This window comes from Nomascus leucogenys, chromosome 8 (assembly GCF_006542625.1).
Source record: "Nomascus leucogenys isolate Asia chromosome 8, Asia_NLE_v1, whole genome shotgun sequence".
Taxonomy (NCBI): domain Eukaryota; kingdom Metazoa; phylum Chordata; class Mammalia; order Primates; family Hylobatidae; genus Nomascus; species Nomascus leucogenys.
In genome coordinates, this window is record NC_044388.1 from 54,964,157 (window position 1) to 54,984,107 (window position 19,951).

The 19,951-nt window shown below is 44.1% G+C and overlaps 1 protein-coding gene across 1 annotated transcript in view; it reads left to right on the forward strand.

Annotated features, from left to right (window-relative positions):
* The window catches only part of LY86 (lymphocyte antigen 86), a 59,209-nt gene that overhangs the window by 19,597 nt on the left and 19,661 nt on the right, over positions 1-19,951 (forward strand). Inside the window, exons 2-3 of the mRNA XM_003272238.4 lie at positions 15,912-15,998; positions 17,270-17,398. Of these exons, the coding sequence (XP_003272286.1) occupies positions 15,912-15,998; positions 17,270-17,398 (216 nt within the window). The remainder of the gene's footprint in view (positions 1-15,911; positions 15,999-17,269; positions 17,399-19,951) is intronic.

The window sequence follows — 19,951 nt, forward strand, 5'->3', positions numbered from 1 at the left end:
CCAGAAAGGGGCTCCCACAGTGCAGCGGCGGGCTGAGGGGCTCCTCAAGCGTGGCCAGAGTGGGCGCCAAGGCCCAGGAGGCGCGAGAGCGAGCTCGGGCTGTGAGGGCTGCCACCATGCCGTCACCTCTCACTACCGCTTAGAAGCAAGTCACTGGGGTACTCCAGAGGAGGGAATTGCACAGGACGTGAACACTAGGAGGGGATCCCTGGGGCCATATTGGAGGCTGCCTACTGCAAAACGGCAGATAACAATAGCACACGGAGGAGGGGCTGGTGAGTGAACATAAAGCATTCTCATGTCCTTGACCTGGTCTTTTTCAGGGAGGAGAGTAAAGACAATGTTTATTTATGCAAGACGAAAAAGTTCTAGAAATCTGTGGCCCAACAATGTGAATATACTGAAGACTTCCAAACTGCAGTCTTGAAAATGGTTAAGATGGGAAATTCAATGCCATGTGTTTTTTGCCACAATAAAAACAAATATGTACATACTTATATAAGAAGGTTTTAAAAATAGGAAAAAGAGAAGTTTAAGATTTAAGTAAGATATTCGTGTTAAAATTTCAAAGGTAAGTACTACAAGACTAGAAATATAGTATATGATTTCCAAACTATAAACAAAACAATAAAAGAGAAAAATTCAAAAATTAAAATACTCCAATTAATCCAAAAGAATGCTGGAAAGAAGGGAGGAAAGGCATAAAGAAAGAAAACCCAAAATAGGATAAAATAATTATTAAAATATCAGAAGCTTGGCTGGGCACGGTGGCTCACGCCTGTAATCCCAGCACTTTGGGAGGCTGAGGCAGGTAGATCACCTGAGGTCAGTTGTTCAAGATCAGCCTGGCCAACATGGCGAAACCCCGTCTCTACAAAAAATACAACAATTAGCTGGGCGTAGTGGCGGGTGCCTGTAATCCCAGCTACTCGGGAGGTTGAGGCAGGAGAATCGCTTGAACCCGGGAGGCAAAGGTTGCGGTAACCGAGATAGTGCCACTGCACTCCAGCTGACAGAATAAGACTCCATCTCAAAAAATAAAAATAAGTAAATCAGAAGCCCTAATAGATATAAATGGACTATATTAACCTGATCTTACAAAACAAAAAAAATGACAAATTGCATTTTAGAAGTTAGCTGTCTTCTCTTTAAAGAAATACACCTAAAATACAGATCTACAGTGAACAATACATTTAATGGTGAAACATTGGAAACATTCCCTTTAAAATCAAGAGTGAGACAAATATGCCCATCACTGCCACTTGTATTCAACATTGTACTGAAGGGCCTCACCAGTGTACTAAGACAAGAAAAAGAAAATGTTTAAGGATTTGAAAGGAAGAAACAAAAATGTGATTGTGTGCATACAATATGACTTCGTCTACACAGAAAAACCTAATCTACAAATTACTGGAACTAATGAAAGTTGAATTAGCAATTTATTTGGGGACTAATTTATTACTTTATTTCAAGAGATAGCTAGCATGCATCGCGTTAATTCATTTTCATGGCGGTAGAGTTCATCGTTATATGTATCAACTACAATTGTGTCCCTCCTCCTTTTGATAAAAATTTACGTTGTTTCCACTTTTTTGCAATTACAAACTGTTGTGAATATCCGTTATTTATGTCTCCTGTGTCAGAAAATGTTTACCAGACCAGTACTTTTTTTCTTTCTCCAGTTTTCAGCAGCTTAAGCCTGGGCAAAAGTATTTAGACTAATTGCTCTAGTTGTATCAGTTTTGTCTAGTAATGTTTCCATGCACACTAACAGTTTTTAAATGTTATGTTCTGAAGACACATGAACAGATGGCAAAAAAAGGCTGAACAATATCCAAACGGTTACAGCAATGGTGTTACAGAGAAGGGCATAGCGTTGAGCCAGGCCTTCTTTAAACTTTGCTGTGAAGCAGAAGAAACTCACATGTGGTGTTTAACTTGTGTGCAGGCCTGCGGGGGAAGGACGGCTGTGATTGTTCAGCGGGTGAACTCTTCTCCTTTATTCATCTGAAATCCAATTTCCTGTCTTATTTTTCATGGCAGCTTGCTATCTTTCAGTATAATTCTTTTTATATCTTTAGCAAAAGTATTTTTTATTCCCCTAATCAGGAAGGGAATGATAGGGTGTGTTGATTCTGGAGGCAGAGAAATGAGTCCTTTCCTCGGTTAGGAATTTATTTTGCTGGCAGAGGGACCAAGCCAGCGGCAGCTCTGCTTTTCCCCTCCAGCATCCACCTGTAAGAGCTTGTAATCTTTCATTATTCATGGCCCCAGGATCCTACTCCCGGATGTTCTATGTGACATGAAGAGAAAGTACAAGCAAGTTCAGAGTTTCCTGTAGAAACACCTCCCTCCTTCCTGTCCAGGAGAGCTCTATTGCAGAGTTGGGGCATCCAGCAGACCCACCCTGGCTTCATCTCATTGACATAAGAGATGCAGAAAGAAATGGCGAATTGGCTTTGGGAATGAAGAATTTGACTTCCCTGGTTCCAGTTCAAGACATCCGGGTGGGAACTCCCACTGGGTATCCACTCTGCTTTCTTGGGAAAGCTTCACGGTATCTTTAGGAAGGAAGCCTGGGATTCCACACCCTGGAGATACTGGATCTCTTATTCTCTATGGACTTCCTTACACACTTTCTCTTCCTTCAAGGGCCTCTCAGTTGAGGCACTCTTCCACCTTAAATCCAGGTGGCCACATTCAGAAGCAGTGTCACGCTGGCCTCTCGGCAACATGCTAACACAGAAAAGGAGGGTGTTTATGAGTCAGCTCTGCCAACAGGATTGCTTCCTAGGAAAAGTGCAAATTGATTTTTTCCTCCTGTTGGTCTGCTGGGGGATTGGAGGCAGCCAAGGACAATTCATTAGCACATGTAGGAACGCCAGGGAGAAAAATAAGCTAAGTTGCTCTCATACTAGAAAGCATTTAGGAAGCAAACCCATAAATATGGATAATTATTGTGTGTCCATTAAAAGTTAATTAAAAAAAAAATCTTGCTTGTTCTGTAGGCCTCTGTGTATGGTCAAGATTGGCTACAGGGCCCTGAACATTGCAAGAAACGTTTGCACTGGCAAGGAAGGGTGCTGGCCTCTATTTTTGTAGAAACAGGGTCTCTCTATGTTGCTCAGGCTGGTCTTGAACTCCTGGGCTCCAGCGATCCTCCTGCCTAGGCCTCCCAAAGTGTTGGAATTACACACATGAGCCACCACGCCCAGCCAGGATCTGTATGGTGGTGCTTACATGCAATAAAACTGCATAGGACTACAAGAGTGAACACGTGCGTGGGTGTGAAAACTGCTAAAACCTGAGTACAGTCTGTAGCGTACACCAGTGTCAATGACTAGATTTTGATACTCGGTTATGTAAGACGTTACCATGAAGGGAAGGTGAAAGAACACAGGACACCTCTGTACTCTTTGTGTAGCTTCCTATGTCTATCATTATTTCAAGATAAAAAGATTTTATTTTTAAAAAATGGCCTGAAGCTCTTGAGCCTGAGGCTGTGCATCTCCCTCTGCCTTTATGACCCACAGTGCAGGCCCTGAGCCCCCAGAGTCTGGGCTCCACTGCCCTGGCCTCTGGGGCATCTGAGAAGCCTGGTACAGGAAGGAAGTATGAAGCTTAAAGTAGTGCTCAGTTCCTCCTCTTACAAGTGAGAAAATGGAAGCTTGGTGGGGGCAAGGTGAGTGCTAGCTGATGCCCTGATTTACTGCCTGAGTTACATGGAAGCTTCTGTCCCTAGGAACATACCAAGACAGGCTGCCCTAAAATGGTCAATCTAGAAAGCCAAAGCAAGGGAGGGGTGGGGTTTTGTTTCGTGGTGTGTGTGTGTGTGTGTGTGTGTGTGTGTGTATTCTCCTGTGTGTATTTAAGGGCTGCAAAAGACATACAGGTTTTGATATCACACTATGAGCACAGATGGTGTAGAAATTCTATTCCACAACATGAGCGATGTTCAGCAAAGTCAGTAAGAAGGTGGCCATGTCTGAGCTTACCTGCAAGATGAAGGCCTGTGATGACGGTGGAAACTCTTTCTGACCCCAGCAGCCACAGAAATTTGTATTTTGCCAAGGAAGGCTCCTTCTTTGAAAATACATAGGAAGAAGACAGAAATCTACCTTTCTGATACCACTTTAAGCAACAGAGGAAAAGAAAAGTATCTCGTTTTTCCACTGTCCTTCCAGGGGCGATTCTAAGACCTTTAAGGTCTGTCCGTGTCTGAGCAAACACCAGCCACCTCCGACCTCTAGCTTCTTTCTTTGAAAGGCTGGACTGTTTACATTTATGTGATTCAAGATGAAGGTCACAAAAGCACAACTGACTTGATTTTATGAAGAGCTTTTTTTGACAAACGTGAAGTTCCCAGAATACACAGTCTTTGGGACTTGAGATTTTTTTGTATATATTGTTCTCTGTGCCTGAGTTGGTAGAAAAGAGTCTACATATATAGGCTCCTATTCCAGCCCAGTACAAGGTTTTCAACCTGCACACTTTCCATAAACCCTCTCTGCCTCAGTTTCCTCAATTCTGAAACACAGATGATAGCATCTCTCTTAAGGCTTTTGTGATGATTTCAGCTAATACACATGTAGGGCTTAGAACAGAACCTGCTGTGGAAAGAGCTATGGAAGCGACCACTGTTATTACACTCATCTGTAATTACTGCAAATATTTGGAAATATATAGGAATAAACTTAAGATGGTCACAAAAGCGCCTCCACAGCTTCCAAGGCAAAGCGCTGGCACCTGTCCACCGTGTAGCAGTCCCTGTCACCCCCACTGGTGCCTCCCTGTTCTCTCACCACACCTTGTGGCTACGCTGCGTGCCTGTCGTCTGTTTGTCCCCCCTTTCTCCTGAAAGTCGGAGGTTAGCCCTAAGACTAAATCATCTTTGTATCCCACATCTACCACAGTGCCTATCAAACAGTAGGGGCTCACAAAGCTTTAACAATTGGACCAATAAAATAGCAGGGCTTTTGTCTCTCCTGTCGAACTAGCATCTCCGTTTTCTCTGCTCCTACCAAAAACAAAAATCAAATTCCTGCTGTGTTCTGCTCGCTGCCCTTGACTTCAAGCACATGTCCCAAACAATCTAATTGGAGGGATATTTACCCCCTTAACTCTGAGTACTGAGCACTGAGCATTATGAAGATGAAAATAATCTTTATAGTTTTGTATTAGGAGAGGGCAAATTGAAGTTGACTTATTAAAAAGCCAATGGTGTTAGCGCGATTTGAGGAGATCCAAAAGCAAGCTGATTGTTTCCAAAAACCAGCTCAACCATAGTAGTAAGCGTGTCCGGAATTGGTGGGTTCTTGATCTCGCTGACTTTAAGAACAAAACCACGGACCCTCACGATGAAGTTCTCACAGGCAGCGTGTCCAGTTTGTTTCTTTGAGGTTTGAGTGTGTTATGGAGTTTCTTCCTTCTGATGGTTTCCTGGTCTCACTAGCTTCAAGAATGAAACTGCAAACCTTCGCAGTGAGCATTACAGCTCTTGGAGGTAGCACATATCAGAATTTTTCTTTCCTCTCCCTGCCTAGGGGGTTACATGGTCTCACTGGTCTCAAGAAAAAAATTGCAAACCTTCACAGTGAGTGTTATAATTCATAAAAACCGTGTGGACCCAAAAAGTTAGGACCTGCAAAATGTACCATAAAAAGCACAAAAACAACACTCTCACACCACCAAAAAGAGAAAGAAAGATTACAAATGGTAGCTCCAGCAGCCTGCTTTTATTCTCTTATCTGGCCCCTCCCACATCCTGCTGATTGGTCCATTTTACAGAGAGCCAATTGGTCTGTCTTACAGAGAGCTGTTTGGTCCATATTGACAGGGTGCTGATTGGTGCGTTTACAATCCCTGAGCTAGACACAAAATTTCTCCACCTCCCCACTAGATTAGCTAGATACAGAGTGTCCATTGGTATATTTACAAACCCTGAGCTAGACACACAGTGCTAATTGGTGTGTTTACAAACCTTGAGCTAGATACAGAGTGCTGATTGGTGTATGTACAATCCCTTAGCTAGACATAAAGGTTCTCCAAGCCCCGCCAGATTAACTAGATACAGGGTGCCCACTGGTGCATTCAAAAACCCTGAGCTAGACACAGGGTGCTGATTGGTGTGTTTACAATCCTTGAGCTAGATACAGAGTGCTGATTGGTGTATTTACAATCCCTTAGCTAGACATAAAAACTCTCCATGTACCCCCCAGACTCAGGAGCCTAGCTGGCTTCACCCAGCAGATCCCGCACCGGGGCCGCAAGTGGAGCTGCCTGCCGGTTCCCTGCCGTGCGCCCGCTACTCCTCAGCCTTTGGGCGATCTAGGAGATCCGGTGCTGTAGAGCAGGCGGCGGGGCTCATTGGGGAGGCTTGGCCCGCGCAGGAGCTCACGGTGTGGGGGAAGGGGGAGCGGGAGGAGGCCTCAGGCATGGTGGGCTGCAGGTCCCGAGCCCTGCCCTGAAGGGAGGCAGCCAAGGCCCGGCAAGAAATCCAGCACAGCAGCTGCTGGCCCAGGTGCTAAGCCCCTCACTGCCTGGGGCTTGCCGGCCGATCCGAGTGCGGGTCCCTCCAACCCCATGCCCACCCGGAACTCGCGCTGGCCCGCAAGCACTGCGTGCAGCCCCGGTTCCTGCCCGCGCCTCTCCCTCCACACCTCCCCGCAAGCTGAGGGAGCTAGCTCCGGCCTTGGCCAGCCCAGAAAGGGGCTCCCACGGTGCAGCGGCGGGCTGAAGGGCTCCTCAAGCGCCGCCAGAGTGGGCGCCAAGGCCGAGGAGGCGCCGAGAGCAAGCGAGGGCTTCTAGCATGCTGTCACCTCTCAATAGGGCCCCTTACTTTCCCTGCCTGATGGTTTATCCGCCTTCCTTCAGTCACTCCTCGAACACTTAACCAGCTCCCACGGTGCAGTGCAAAGAGCGAAGCAAGGTGTTGCTAGAGTGGGGAATTCAGAAATAAGGAAGGGACGTTTTTAGTTCATTCTCAAGTTTTTATGGAGATATTTTTCATACAGTTTATTCCTTAGAACCTTCTACTTCTATCCCCTAAAAGAATAAGTTGTTCTTTATAGCCTGTATTGGTGCCCGTGTTCAGGAACACAGGCAGGCTTTCCAGAAGAAAATCAGTGTTTAGGAAACAGAAAACGGATGAGTTGACTTTCCATCTCCAAAAGTCATGGCGGCTTATGGAGAGGCACGAAACACACACAACGCAACACAATCCGCCCAAGTCACAGCCACGGAAGAACCACACCAAAAATTGCCGAGAGTGTGAACCTTGACTGCCTTACAAACACAGACCGCAAAGGGAGGTAAAGCTTATTCGGCTACACAAGATGCTCCTTGTCTCTTAAGTAGTTCCTTCATTGACGCCAAATGTCTTTTATTTATAATCACGTCTCTCTTTTTTTTTTTTTAATTTGAGTGCATGCTTGCATTCCCACCTTCAAATCATTGCTCTCCGCCCGAGCACAGAGCTCCCGCGAGCCTGCAGGCAGCCCAGGACTCCTGCGCATACCGGGCTCCCTGGTCTTGGCTCTCCCAGCCCCACGCCGCCCACTCACATCTGCCAAGCTCTGCTGTTCTTCCACGTTCTTCTCCACATTGGGAGATTTTTGCAGGCGTGTCCTGTCTCATGCTCCCCATCCTCCGCTAGCTCTCCTTGCTCATCTCTTCAGCTTTGTTCTCTTTGTCCCTGAACTCTCATCTCAAATCTTTTCATGCCTAAGATCGTGTTTGGCAGAGAGTCGATGCTCAGGAAATGAAACAGAAAAAAAAAATGCTTTTAGGGGCTGTTGCAGGAATCCTACCTAAGCAGGGCCGTGCCTTTCTTGAAAGAATTCTTGAGAGTCGCTTGGGTAACTGCCAAGGTTCCAACTCCTCAGGACTGAGCCAGGGGGAAACATGGTGTCCTGTAGAGACAGGAGCCAGAGACATGAAAAAAGAGGGAGAGGCCAGGAGCATCTCACCGGGTCATAAACGGCTAAGTGGAGGCAGCTGCCTCTTTACGCTTCATAAATTCTGTACACCTTGTGAAATGGTTTGTAAGGAGATTTCTTAGGACGTCTATGAAGGGGTTAAACTTTGAGCCTGAGTGGTACACGGTAGACGTAGGATCTCACGTTTAAGATCATATACCAGGAAATTAGCCAAAAAAACTTGGTGTGGCTTTTAACAGTGGGTTTCAAACTAGGCAGGGCAATAGAATCACCTGGGGAGCATTTGAAAACCAGGCAGCACCCAGACTTATTAAATCAGACTGTCTGGTGTGGAACTCAGGCATGGGTATTTTCACAGCACTCTCCTATTGATTTCGACGTGCAGCCACATTAAGAACCATCAGCAAAGACATCCCAACCATGAGGTTATGTTCCACCAATCCTGTTTAGTCTCAAGGGCTGGGAGGCCCTGACATCTAGGTTTCATCTCAGAAATATCTACTTAACTTAAAGCTTGGCTGAAGGCCGGGTGCGGTGGCTCACGCCTGTAATCCCAGCACTTTGGGAGTACGAAACGGGTGGATCACTTGAGGTCAGGAGTTCAAGACCAGCCTGGCCAACATGGTGACACCCCATGTCTACTTAAAATGCAAAAATTAGCCCATGGTGGTGGCACACACCTGTATTGCCAGCTACTGGAGAGGCTGAGGCATGAGAATCCCTTGAGCCTGGGAGGTGGAGGTTGCAGTGAGCCAAGATTGTCCCATTGCACTCCAGCCTGGGTGACAGTGAGATGCTGTCTCAAAAAAAAAAAAAAAAAAAAAGCTGGGCACAGGCACAGTGGATCACATCTCTAGTCAATGCTCCTTTTCCACCTCGGTTCCACCACGGCTAGGACAGTGTCCAGCGCATATTAGACAGTTAATAAACATATTGTAAGAAAGAAGAGTGACACTGTTATTAAGATAGTGTTTAAAATGAAGAGGGGCCAGGCAAGGTAGTATAAAGTGAATCCCTGGGAAACATGCCTTGCCTACAGAAGACTATAAAATGTTGATGATAATGAGACTATAATGTGTTGACTATTAATGAGAGATTTAGAGTATATATAAAGTATACCTGCATCTTTTGTTGAGTTTATTATTCAGTAGTGTGTTATCATAATCAGATGATGGAAGTATTATACATACGATGATACCAGAAGCATTTCTGATTTGTCTTTCTATCCCCAAGACCTAATCCCCTTCCTATCACAGGGTAAGGAATGATGAGCCAAGATGCTCTTCCTATTGCATCTTCCAGCCACTAAGATGCACTGTCTCTCACCTGTAAGACAGGTTCCAGTTTCCTCCCACCTTCATGGTAGGATCCTATGCTATGTGGTGCCATGGCACCCTCTTGGTAACACACAATAAAATTTTGCACTTAGTGCATTTGGGTTTTTTTGTTTTGTTTTGTTTTTTGTTTGTTTTTTTGAGACGGAGTCTCACTCTGTCGCTCAGGTTGGAGTGCAGTGGCGCGATCTCGGCACACTGCAACCTCCACCTCCCGGGTTCAAGCGATTCTCCTGCCTCAGCCTTCTGAATAGCTGGGACGACAGGCACATGCCACCACACCCGACTAATTTTTGTATTTTTAATAGAGATGGGGTTTCTCCATGTTGGCCAGGCCGGTCTTGAACTCCTCACCTCAGGTGATCCATCTGCCTCGGCCTCCCAAAGTGCTGGGATTACAGGCGTGAGCAACCGCGCCTGGCCAGTGCATTGTTGATCTACTCCTAAGATGCAACGATCAGACAAAACTGCCTCAATTAGGTCATTATTTTCCTCGAGACATTTGGCAAGATATTTTTGGCAGAAGACTGTCTTCATTGCCACTCATCTCTTGTGGTCTCTCGTGTTTATATCATGATAGAAAAGCCATCTCCTCCTATGCTGATGGAAGCCAAATTTAGGTTATTCTGGGAAAGTGGAACTTCGAGACCAGAGGGGCCATGCAAGATTCCTACTCCTTTTCTGTCAATAAAAAGGCTTATTGTGAATTCAATTTTTTTTGCAATTAAAAGCAGACAAGCTAGGGATCCAGAATTTTGAGTTTGGCAGCCCAAACGTACCTTCTCACTCAAAAACACATTCACCAAGGTTGCCAGGCAGCTGGCAGGATGTTTCAGTTTTTACCATCTCGTATCACAAATAGTCGATATTCCATTATGATGGTGTTCATTTTATTTTTGTTGCATTTGATAGCAAGAAACATGTTTAAGTATTTTGAACACACCATTTACATATCTGAGATGAAGAAACAGGAAGCCAGTTCATACGTATGACTTGCATGTGTGAGTCAATTCCTGAGGAAATGCTGACCAAAGAGAGTGAAATGGGAGTGGAACTACTATCATTTGAAATAATGACCCATTGGGGAGCCTTGCTGTGCTACAGTAATAAGATTTGACACGTAGAAAAAAGAAGAGATGAGGACATAATAGAAAAACACAGCTAGAATACATTTACCACACTGTAAGTTATTTCTTTTTCCACAAAGGTGGGGAGGGAGTATGAGGGGAGGAGGAGGACGGAACACAGTGGCATTAAGGACAGAAAAGAAGAAAGTTAATTTTACATTGTGCTGGTAATGGATTTCCAGCAATGCGATTTTACTGAAGCCTTATGCATCATCCTCCTGTAAAGATCTACGGTGACCCTTGAATGTCATCCTCTGAATTCGCCAAGAAAATTAAGACACTCTAGTAAAAGTACAGCCATGAAAGAAGGCAGACTTCTAGATCCATACCCAACTAGATCTGTATGATAAAGAGAACACAAGCCGGCAGAATTGGCCATCAGCCAACCTAAAAGAAGAAATCAAAAGCAAGGTCTGTTTGTTATTTTGTTACATTTGGGAAAGAATTCTGAAAGATGCAGAGGAGTATCTGCTACCATTTGGCCCGGGACTAGCAGTTCAAACACACTCAGACGCTCCGTCTCCAGTGCCAAGTGGTTCTGTTTCTCTAGAGAACCCTAACACACCCCCCATTATTAAACAACCATCCAGTACTATTTTATTGAGCAGTCAGAAGCAGACCAGCTTTATTCACATTCTGTCAACCCAATTTTTCCTTCCCTCCATAAACTGTTTGCTAGAGGCAGTCTTGCCAGTGCAGCTAAGCTGCGTGTGGCTGGTAAGGTCTCCTGGGCCCTCTATGCCCTTTCTCCTCCCCAGGTCGTGCCTCTACTGGAAGCATGCTTGTAATACCTAACATCCTCCTGGGGCCAGCCTGTGTTCTGCCAACAGCACATGCAGGAAGCAATACCAGCTCTTAGACTAATGTGGGCCACAGGGAATGAGCCATGAATGTTAAGATGTGTTTGAAGAAAAGTCAGTGTTCTTAATCTCAGGATGGTAGCCAGATCTAAGTACAGGTATGAGAAGAAAAAGAGAAAGAGAGAAAGGGAGGGAGAGGAAGAGAATGAGAGACAGGAAGAGAGAATAGGAGAGCACAGGAGAAAGGGAGGGGGAGAAAGACTACCTTTACAAAGCAGGAAGGACCTTGCAATCTTGGGGTTGCACTTGGCCATGAGTATGTGGAAGGCTGGTGGAAGTGAGATTGGAGGGGGGTCAGCTCCTTTTCACAGTGACTCTGCTGTAAGAATTCTACCCTCCCCTGAGAGGAGGAAGACCAGTTTCTATCCATTTTAAACTCAAGCAATAGAACTGTAAAAAACAGGCACATGCACTTGTACACACACACACACACGAATGATTGTTAAACTGGTGACATCTGAATAAACTTTGTGGATTGTACCAATGTCAATGTCCCAATTTTGGTACTGTCCTCCATGTAAGATCTTACCATGGGGGAAGATGGGGAAAGACATTTGAGACCTCTCTGTATCTTTTGGCAACTTCCTGTGAAAATATAATTATTTCAAAATATAAAGCTAAAGAAAAAACTCAAGTAGAGCTACAATATGGAAACTGGGACTAGCTGCATAAGAGTCGGGCCCTCCTCTATGCCTCAAACTAACCAGCCAGCAATGCAGAGGCCACAGGGGGCGGAGCTAAATCCATGGCCTCCAGGACTTAGGGACATACATCCAAGCTTTCCGGCTGCCTGAAGTCAAGTCAAAGATTGGTCCAGTGGAGTGCACCCGGGCCCCCACCATCCTCTGCTGAGGAATTTCACTTCCAGAGTCTGTGTCGTTGGATTTTGTCTTCTTCCTACTGATTCCAGTTGAAAGCCCACTGCTAGCTGTTAATAGAAGCCATTCTGACAGCTGCTCAGGTCTAGCCCAGCCTAGGCCATTAATGGAGGGTGGAAGGCACAAAAATAGCTTTGGAGCTGAGATTTGTTCAAACGCTGCTCACTCTAAACCTGGCTTGTTTATCCAACTCTATTTTACTCCATGAATGTCCAAGAAAACCTTTCTAGAAGAGATTTGATTGTTGCTACCCTTAGTATGCAAAACAGATGCTGCTGGCTGCTCTCCTAGAGCTCTTCCTCACCTCTGGCAGGGTTCACATGCTGCTGGTTTGGAGAAGCCTGCCTTCGAGGGCCCGCATGCCCCGGGGAGAGGGGATCAGGGACAGTTTGGGGTGTGCTGGATTCACCCACTATAACGCCGTCCTCCCTTGGGCTGAAGCCACAGAAGTCAACAGAACAGACAGCAAGGGAGTGCCACATAGAGGCCAAGGAAGAAATACTGAAAATGAACAGTCTTCTATTTCATGATGAAGCTTTGACTTCTTTCCTCAGTTCATTTGCTGAAATACAGTGAAGTATCCGGAGGAAACACTTATCTCTGCCCTCGAATTCCCAGAACGCCAACTCTGATTAACTTTGCGATGTTATTGTTTCAGAAAGTCCAAACTCAGATGATCCGTCTTACATGTATTAAAAGTTACTCAGGCAAGGGTCCAAGGGAAAGTCTCTTCACTCTCAGCCTGCCCATCACTGTTCATACTGTAGAAGGAGAACTACTTTAAAATGCACCTACCGTCTTTTATTTTGGTAGGTGATTCTGAGGCATTTGCAGGGTAGGTAAAGCCTGGAAATTGATAAAGTGATTATTTAAAGCAGCGATCGCCACCAGGGGTGAGTTTGTCCCTCATGGATACTTTGGTAATGTCTAGAGATATTTTTGGTTTCACAACTAGAGGGTATGGGGGTGCTACTGGCATCTGGTGGGTAGAGACCAGGGATGCTGCTAGACATCCTACGATGCGCAGAACAGCACCCACCACAAAGGATATCCAAAACAAAATGTCAATAGTGATGACTTTGAGGAATCCTGCTTTAAGGTTCTCAGCAAATTTTCTACAAATAACCACTACTATTCATCCAGCCAACAATCACTGGAGATTTAGTATAATATTAAGACATTATGTATAGCCCTGGCACTGGGGAGTTAGCTTTGCAGTATCTAGTGGAGGAATGACAGAGGTATACAAACAAATATAATGTAATATAAAACATGCAAAGTGCCTGAGTGGAAATGCAAATAAACACAGAGAAGGATTTGAGTTTGAGAGGGTGGGGTTGGGGGAGGAGGAAGAACCAATGTCACTTTCCCCAAGAGGACCACAAACTGCATGTTTACACTCAAAGATATCACTCTTGCATATACATTTGAAATAACTGCTAGGAAAGCTCACCAAACCCTTAAGTGCTTTTTAAGCAATCTGTCTTTCTGCTTTTATATAAATATCCTTGGAGAGATGCAGCCTACAGCTTTCTTTGTGACTTTGTTCTTTATTGAGATTATTTTCCTAAAAACAATGTGTTTCTAGTACCAAGAAAATGCTCCATTTCCTTCTCCCACCCTTAGTTGATTCTTTCTATCTATACCTTTAAGATATTGATAAACGTACAGTGTAATTCTATAGCTGCTAATCAACAACACAATACATACTTAGCCTCTTTTATTTTGCCTGGATAGCAACTTAAATTTATCCACAATTTTGAGGATGCACCTTCCTAAGCATCTGTTCATTGGCTTCTATCTTTTTCAATACTGAGTGCCAAGGATGTAGCAGGAACTATCGTCTCCAACCCCCTGCTCCTATTTTCCAGGCTGAAAGAAACCCTGGGACAGCAGAGATACTTAGGAAGGAGTCTAATGAGCATAAGACAAAAGGGCTCTTCCCCACCCTTAGGAAAATTAGTGACTGGACCAAAGGGGTTTTGATCAAACAAAAGTGTACTTACGTTAGATTTGCAAGGCTGAAATTGCCTAGTGATCATTTCCATTGCAGATATCATAGACAATGATGCATCTTCCAGGTTAGCAAAATGTGGATGATAAAACTGTCTGGGACACTATCATTGGCAAATGTGAGCTCATAGCTAAGCTGAAATGGAAATCAGTTATGAAACAGAACTACCAGATGCCATATGCCTGCACACAAAATATTCTGGGCAATCTTACAAATCAAATAAGTAACATATGTAGTTGAGGTTCTACTTTGTGAGTTTCACTGCACAATACCAGGGAGCAATTTGTTTGTTGGTTGGTTTTTAACTCTGGCTTTGAATCTTGACTCTAACACTTTCTAGTGTGGGGATCTACATAAGTTAATACAACATCTCCGAGTCTATATTTTCATAACAGTAAAATGAGGTAAATCATACCTATCTCTTCAGATTATTGTTGATTCTGCAGGTCTGGATGCTGTCAGGAAAACGAAGACCATATCAGTTATTTTAACGGAGAGAATTTGATATAGGAAATTGGTTAGAGAACCAGTTGCTGGAGAACCAAAAGAGCAAAGAAAGGACCCCTGAGGGCTGGGAGAGCAAAAGGCAGAGGTTGTGGGGATTAGAAACTGGATGCTTGATAGAACGACCTTTGGAGCTGAGACACAGTAGTATGAAAATATACTTGTAAGAATATTATGTGACATTACTATGCATTCCTTCTGATGTGCTGTTATTGCAGTAGCTTAGGGCCCCACAGAGCCGAGTCTCAGCTGAAGCTGGGAAGGTGCAAAAGAGAGCTGGAAACTGGAACCAACTGCCACTGCCAACGTGATGGGCCATCACCAGTGAGACTCCCAACAAGTACTCACGAAGGAGCAAGTCCCTTCTTCAACTCCAGCCTCCATCTCTCTGCTACCTTGACTGGCAGACAGTGAAGGAGAAACATGATTACCAACAGCCCAGTTAAAAGCAGAGGAAAGAGGGCTGGATTTGGAGCTGAGAAACAGCCCCAATATATGGCCCATCCATTCACTCAACATGTACATTTATGGAGTGCTTACTGTGGGTCAGACTGTGAGGCTGTGAGGCTCTCTGCTAGGTGCTGGGGAGCCTAGAGAATTAAATGGAAAACACTCCTAAAGTACAAGGCTCAGCCATGCAGAAAATATTATCTTTATAGCCCCTGTCATATCTAACACAATACCTTGTACATAGTGGAATATTTGGAGGGGGAAGCATTACATCAAATGGGATGAGATGGGATGGGATGGGATGCGATAAAATGGAATTACAAAGGCAGGTCTTAACTTTGAAAATCTTTGGAGAAAATATTTTGAGCCTAAGTATTAATGTCTACTCAAGCTCTCCTAACTTTTGTATCTCCCTCTGTTTTGATAATAATAATAGATACTTTATTAAATCCTCTATGCAATCCATGAGCAATTTTAAGTCCAAACGTTCAGGAACTAAAATAATTCAGGCAATGATAAACATTTTCTATGATAAAAACATTAACAAGTAAAGCTATAACCCAACTAGCAAGACACTGTTCATTCCATGGATGGAGGCCCCCTGTTGTCAGAGTGAACATGACATTGGCTTTGAAGACACTGGGGGGAGCTGATGAAAATATCATGGGCTTATTTTAAGAAGTGTTGGGCAATATGCTTTTGAATAAATGTAGCAATCCATGTGAAAACAAAATTGTTGCAAATTTTGAATATGTTTGCAAAATATACGATGTACTCACAACTAATCTATTGTTTTCTTCTTCACAGATCCATTACAAGATTTTGGCTTTTCTGTTGAAAAGTGTTCCAAGCAATTAAAATCAAATATCAACGTTAGATTTGGAATTATTCTGAGTAAGTAAAAAAAAATGATTAGCATAAAATAAAACATTGCACAGCCTCTTCCAACTACACACACCCAATGACTTATGTTAACTGTAATGACTGGCTAAACTACTGTTCCCTCACCACTCTCTGGAATTAACTCTATTTATATCTTCATTTTCAAATGTCTCTCTGGGTCATATCCAGGTAGGGTAGAGCTCTCACTTAAAGCTGTACTTTTGTATTAAAAAGACTCTAGGCACTCATTTGAGGACATAAGCACCTGGAATCAGTATACCCAGCAAAAAAAAGGAAAATATTTTCAGATTAAGTATTAATGTCTATTCAGGATCTCCTAACATTTTTAGTTATCTCAGCAACAAATAAACCTACTACCAGCAGTACTGTTTGTCTTTTGTGTTATTTTGTATCCCAAATAGTTAATACAAACTCTTAAACCTTCACATAGGCAAGGAGGAAATGTAATATTTTCTCCCCTACCCCAATCAGTAAACTAGAGCACTTTCTGATTGTTTAATTTTCATATGAACATGCAATTATAGTTGGCCAATATATTTTCTATAGCTACTAGATGATCTCCTTTTCCAAAACGGTGATATCAAAATCAAAGTAGAGAGGCTTAATAAACTTAGCATGTGGAATCATTCCAGAGAAATGGAGGGAACATTCACAGAAATCAAGAACTCTCACGCATCTTTGTATTTCTAGAATCTTGCAAAGTATCTGGACTCTAGCAGCAGCTCGAGAAATGTTATGGGGAGAGAAAAAGAGAGAAAAGAGAAATAGAAGAGTGGGTGGAACATAAAAGGGAGGAATGGAGAAAAAGAATTGGAAGCCACCATCATGGAACCCGCTGAAGCTTCCTGTGCACCTGTGCTGCAATACCTCCCTGGCGACAGCAGCAGGTGTATGTAGGCGTGACCACACCCCACCGCCATCGTGGGGAACAAATGATACTATGCAGCTGAGAAATTCCAGAAGCCAGACCTGCAGACATCACATTAAAAGGCCATAGCGTCAGGGTGGGGAGCTCAGCTGATTAACTACCTTGCTCCAAGCAGGTATTTTGAGAAACAGCCACCTTTTGTACCCAGGGTCCCATCATAATCCCCTGTAGCATTGCCTAAATGCTGTTTTACCAAGGAAAGAAGAAAACTGTTCCCCACACAGAGCAGATGGAAACAAAAGGTTCTTTAGCTCATGCTGCTGTATACTGTGAATGCCTTTGATACACAGTGAAACACGCAGTAAGAGTAAAGCTGTTCTTCTCTTTCCTGCAGGAGAGGACATCAAAGAGCTGTTTCTTGACCTAGCTCTCATGTCTCAAGGCTCATCTGTTTTGAATTTCTCCTATCCCATCTGTGAGGCAGCTCTGCCCAAGTTTTCTTTCTGTGGAAGAAGGAAAGGAGGTAAGCCATCTGTCTTGCTCACTGCTTGCAGGGGCCTGCAGAGAGATAAACGTGAACTTCGCGTCTGAGGCCAGGACACCCAGACCAGAGTTCTGTCTCTGCCCCTCACCTTTGGACGAGCTTATCCTCACTTATCAGCCTGTGTTACATAAAAATAACAATAAGGCCCATTCCATAGGCCTACCTTACAGGGCTGTTGTGAATATCAAAATGAAATGAGACGTATGAGATGCTTTAAAACAGAGCATTGTTACTGTGAGTAGCAGCATCTTATAAAAAGGGCTGGCAGCAGAAAGAGCCAAGAGCTTCCAAAAATCCGTTGAGGTTCAGAGTGCTTCCAGGTTTTCCCTTCACAACTTCCTTAGTGGCCGGATGTCCTTAATATAGTAATGGACTTCAAAAAAGAAAAAAAAAATGAAGCTTATGATATGTCACCACCTTTCCCACGTGGGTCATTGAATAACAGGGGCATCAGGTAGTTACACTCGAAGTAAAGAGGCAGAAACCCCATTATATTAGCTACCTTTTCTGCAGTGCACCAACCCTCTACCCCCTGCCATACAGCCTTGAAGAAAGGGCAGGTCACCTTCCCCCACCTGTCCCCACCTGTCCCCACCTGTCCCCACCTCTCCTTTCCTTCTTGTCTTTACCCACAGCTTCACCAAGGCCCTGAGATGCTTCCGTGGTGTAGTTAAAACCTGGCTCTATTCTCTGACTGTCCTTCCCCAGGAGTGGTTCTCTCCCAGCTGCTCTCCCCTCCCAGAGTCTCCTTCCTATTCCCACTGGCCAAGGCAGGGTATACCCCCAATATACCCCTCACCCCACATCTCAGAAATACTCCTTTATCTATTTTCCCATTCAAGAGAGCTAGAATTTTAAACAGTAAATTCCTTGTGATATGATGCAATTACTCCTTTTAAATGAAAGATCTAGAAGAAATTGGAAACTCCTTCCTACAGTGAGGGATACAGACAAAAGAAAACAAGGAACTTAAGGGAAGATTGGCCAGATGGAAGCCGGGGGAACTTTGCTGGGATCTGGAGAGGACAGAATCAGCCTGGCTCCCTCACCACCCTCACCATCTCTCCTGAGTGTGTGGCACATCAGTGTATCCTAGTGTTTGCCATGTTGGACTGTCCTGGTTTACTGCCGTGTATCTTCCACATTGGACTATGGCTGCTTGAGGGTAGGGTCATATCACCTTTGTCTTTTTATTCCCAGTATTTCAAATATGGCTGACACACAGAGAGCTCTGAATACAGACACACACAGAGCAAAATGCCTAACACGATTGAGCATTTGTACCAGGCCCTGTTATAAGAGCTTTAGACCCAGTAAGTCATTTGCTTCCCACACCAACCTTACAAGTTAATACTACATTAATATTCCAACTTCATAAATGTGTAACTGAAGCACAGAGGGGTTTAGGAACTTGCACCAAGTCACAGGGCTTGAAGGATCCATGGCTTGAACCCAGGCAGGCTGACTCCAATCTTAGCTTTAATGAATGAATGAATAAACGAACAAACAATACAACAAATGAGTGTGTCTTGCTTTTGGCCAGGGGTTTATTTAAAATTATCATCTCAGAAATCTTTCTGCCCAGTGATCTGACTTTGTTTCAAATTGGGACTTTTTTTTTTCTTAGCTAACCCACCTTAAAATGATAAGTCAGTTTTCCTCTCTCAACTTACTGGAGACATTTCTGATTAATCAAAGACGTTCGTGCATTGCCTCAGAATGATGAACTCATCATTAGTCCGTCCCTATTTAACCTTTTCCACCTGCCCTCAGCTGGGCCAACCCCGAACTCCTCACCCACAGTCAGTCCTTCCTCCCTCCTTCCATTCTCTCCCCCCATCCCTCCCTCCTTTCCTCCCTTCTTCAGCCACATCTTGCTTCACTCCCCATACATACCTTAGGCATCAGCCTTAAGGAATCTTTTGCCACTTTTCTCTTCAGAGCCTGCATTTTAACACCTGCAACATTGTTTGGATGGTCCCCTTAGCATGTGTGGCCCACTTGCCATTTGCTTTTCATGCAGACCTAGCTCAAGTATCCCTTCCTCTGTCTGTCTGTCTGTCTGTCTCTCTCTCTCTCTCTGAAGCTTCCTCCAGCCCCAACAGATGAAGTGCTCCCTCTGGGTGCTGTGGGAGCATTGTGTTCCTCCTTCTGCTGTAGTTCTTATCTCAGATGGAATTGAATTTTAAGGTTAGTGTGTGTGCCCCTCCCAATTAAACTTCAAACTCCTTGAAGGAAGGCATATTTCTTGCTCCTATCTGTCTCTGCTGACATGGCAAAGAGACCTGGCACAAAGTAAAGACACAATAGATACTTGTTTTATTGCATTTGCATGTTAACGTATGATGGATTGAACACAAGTATACCAGTTCACCTTAAAAATGACTACTTAAGGCTGCTTATGCATGGCATAAAGACACAACATGCATCAAACCTTAGCAGAGAGTACATTTTCCTGGTCCTCCAAGTATAAGAAAACCTTGCTATTTTTGCCTGTGTATGGTTTTAATAGGATTGATAAAACAGAAGACA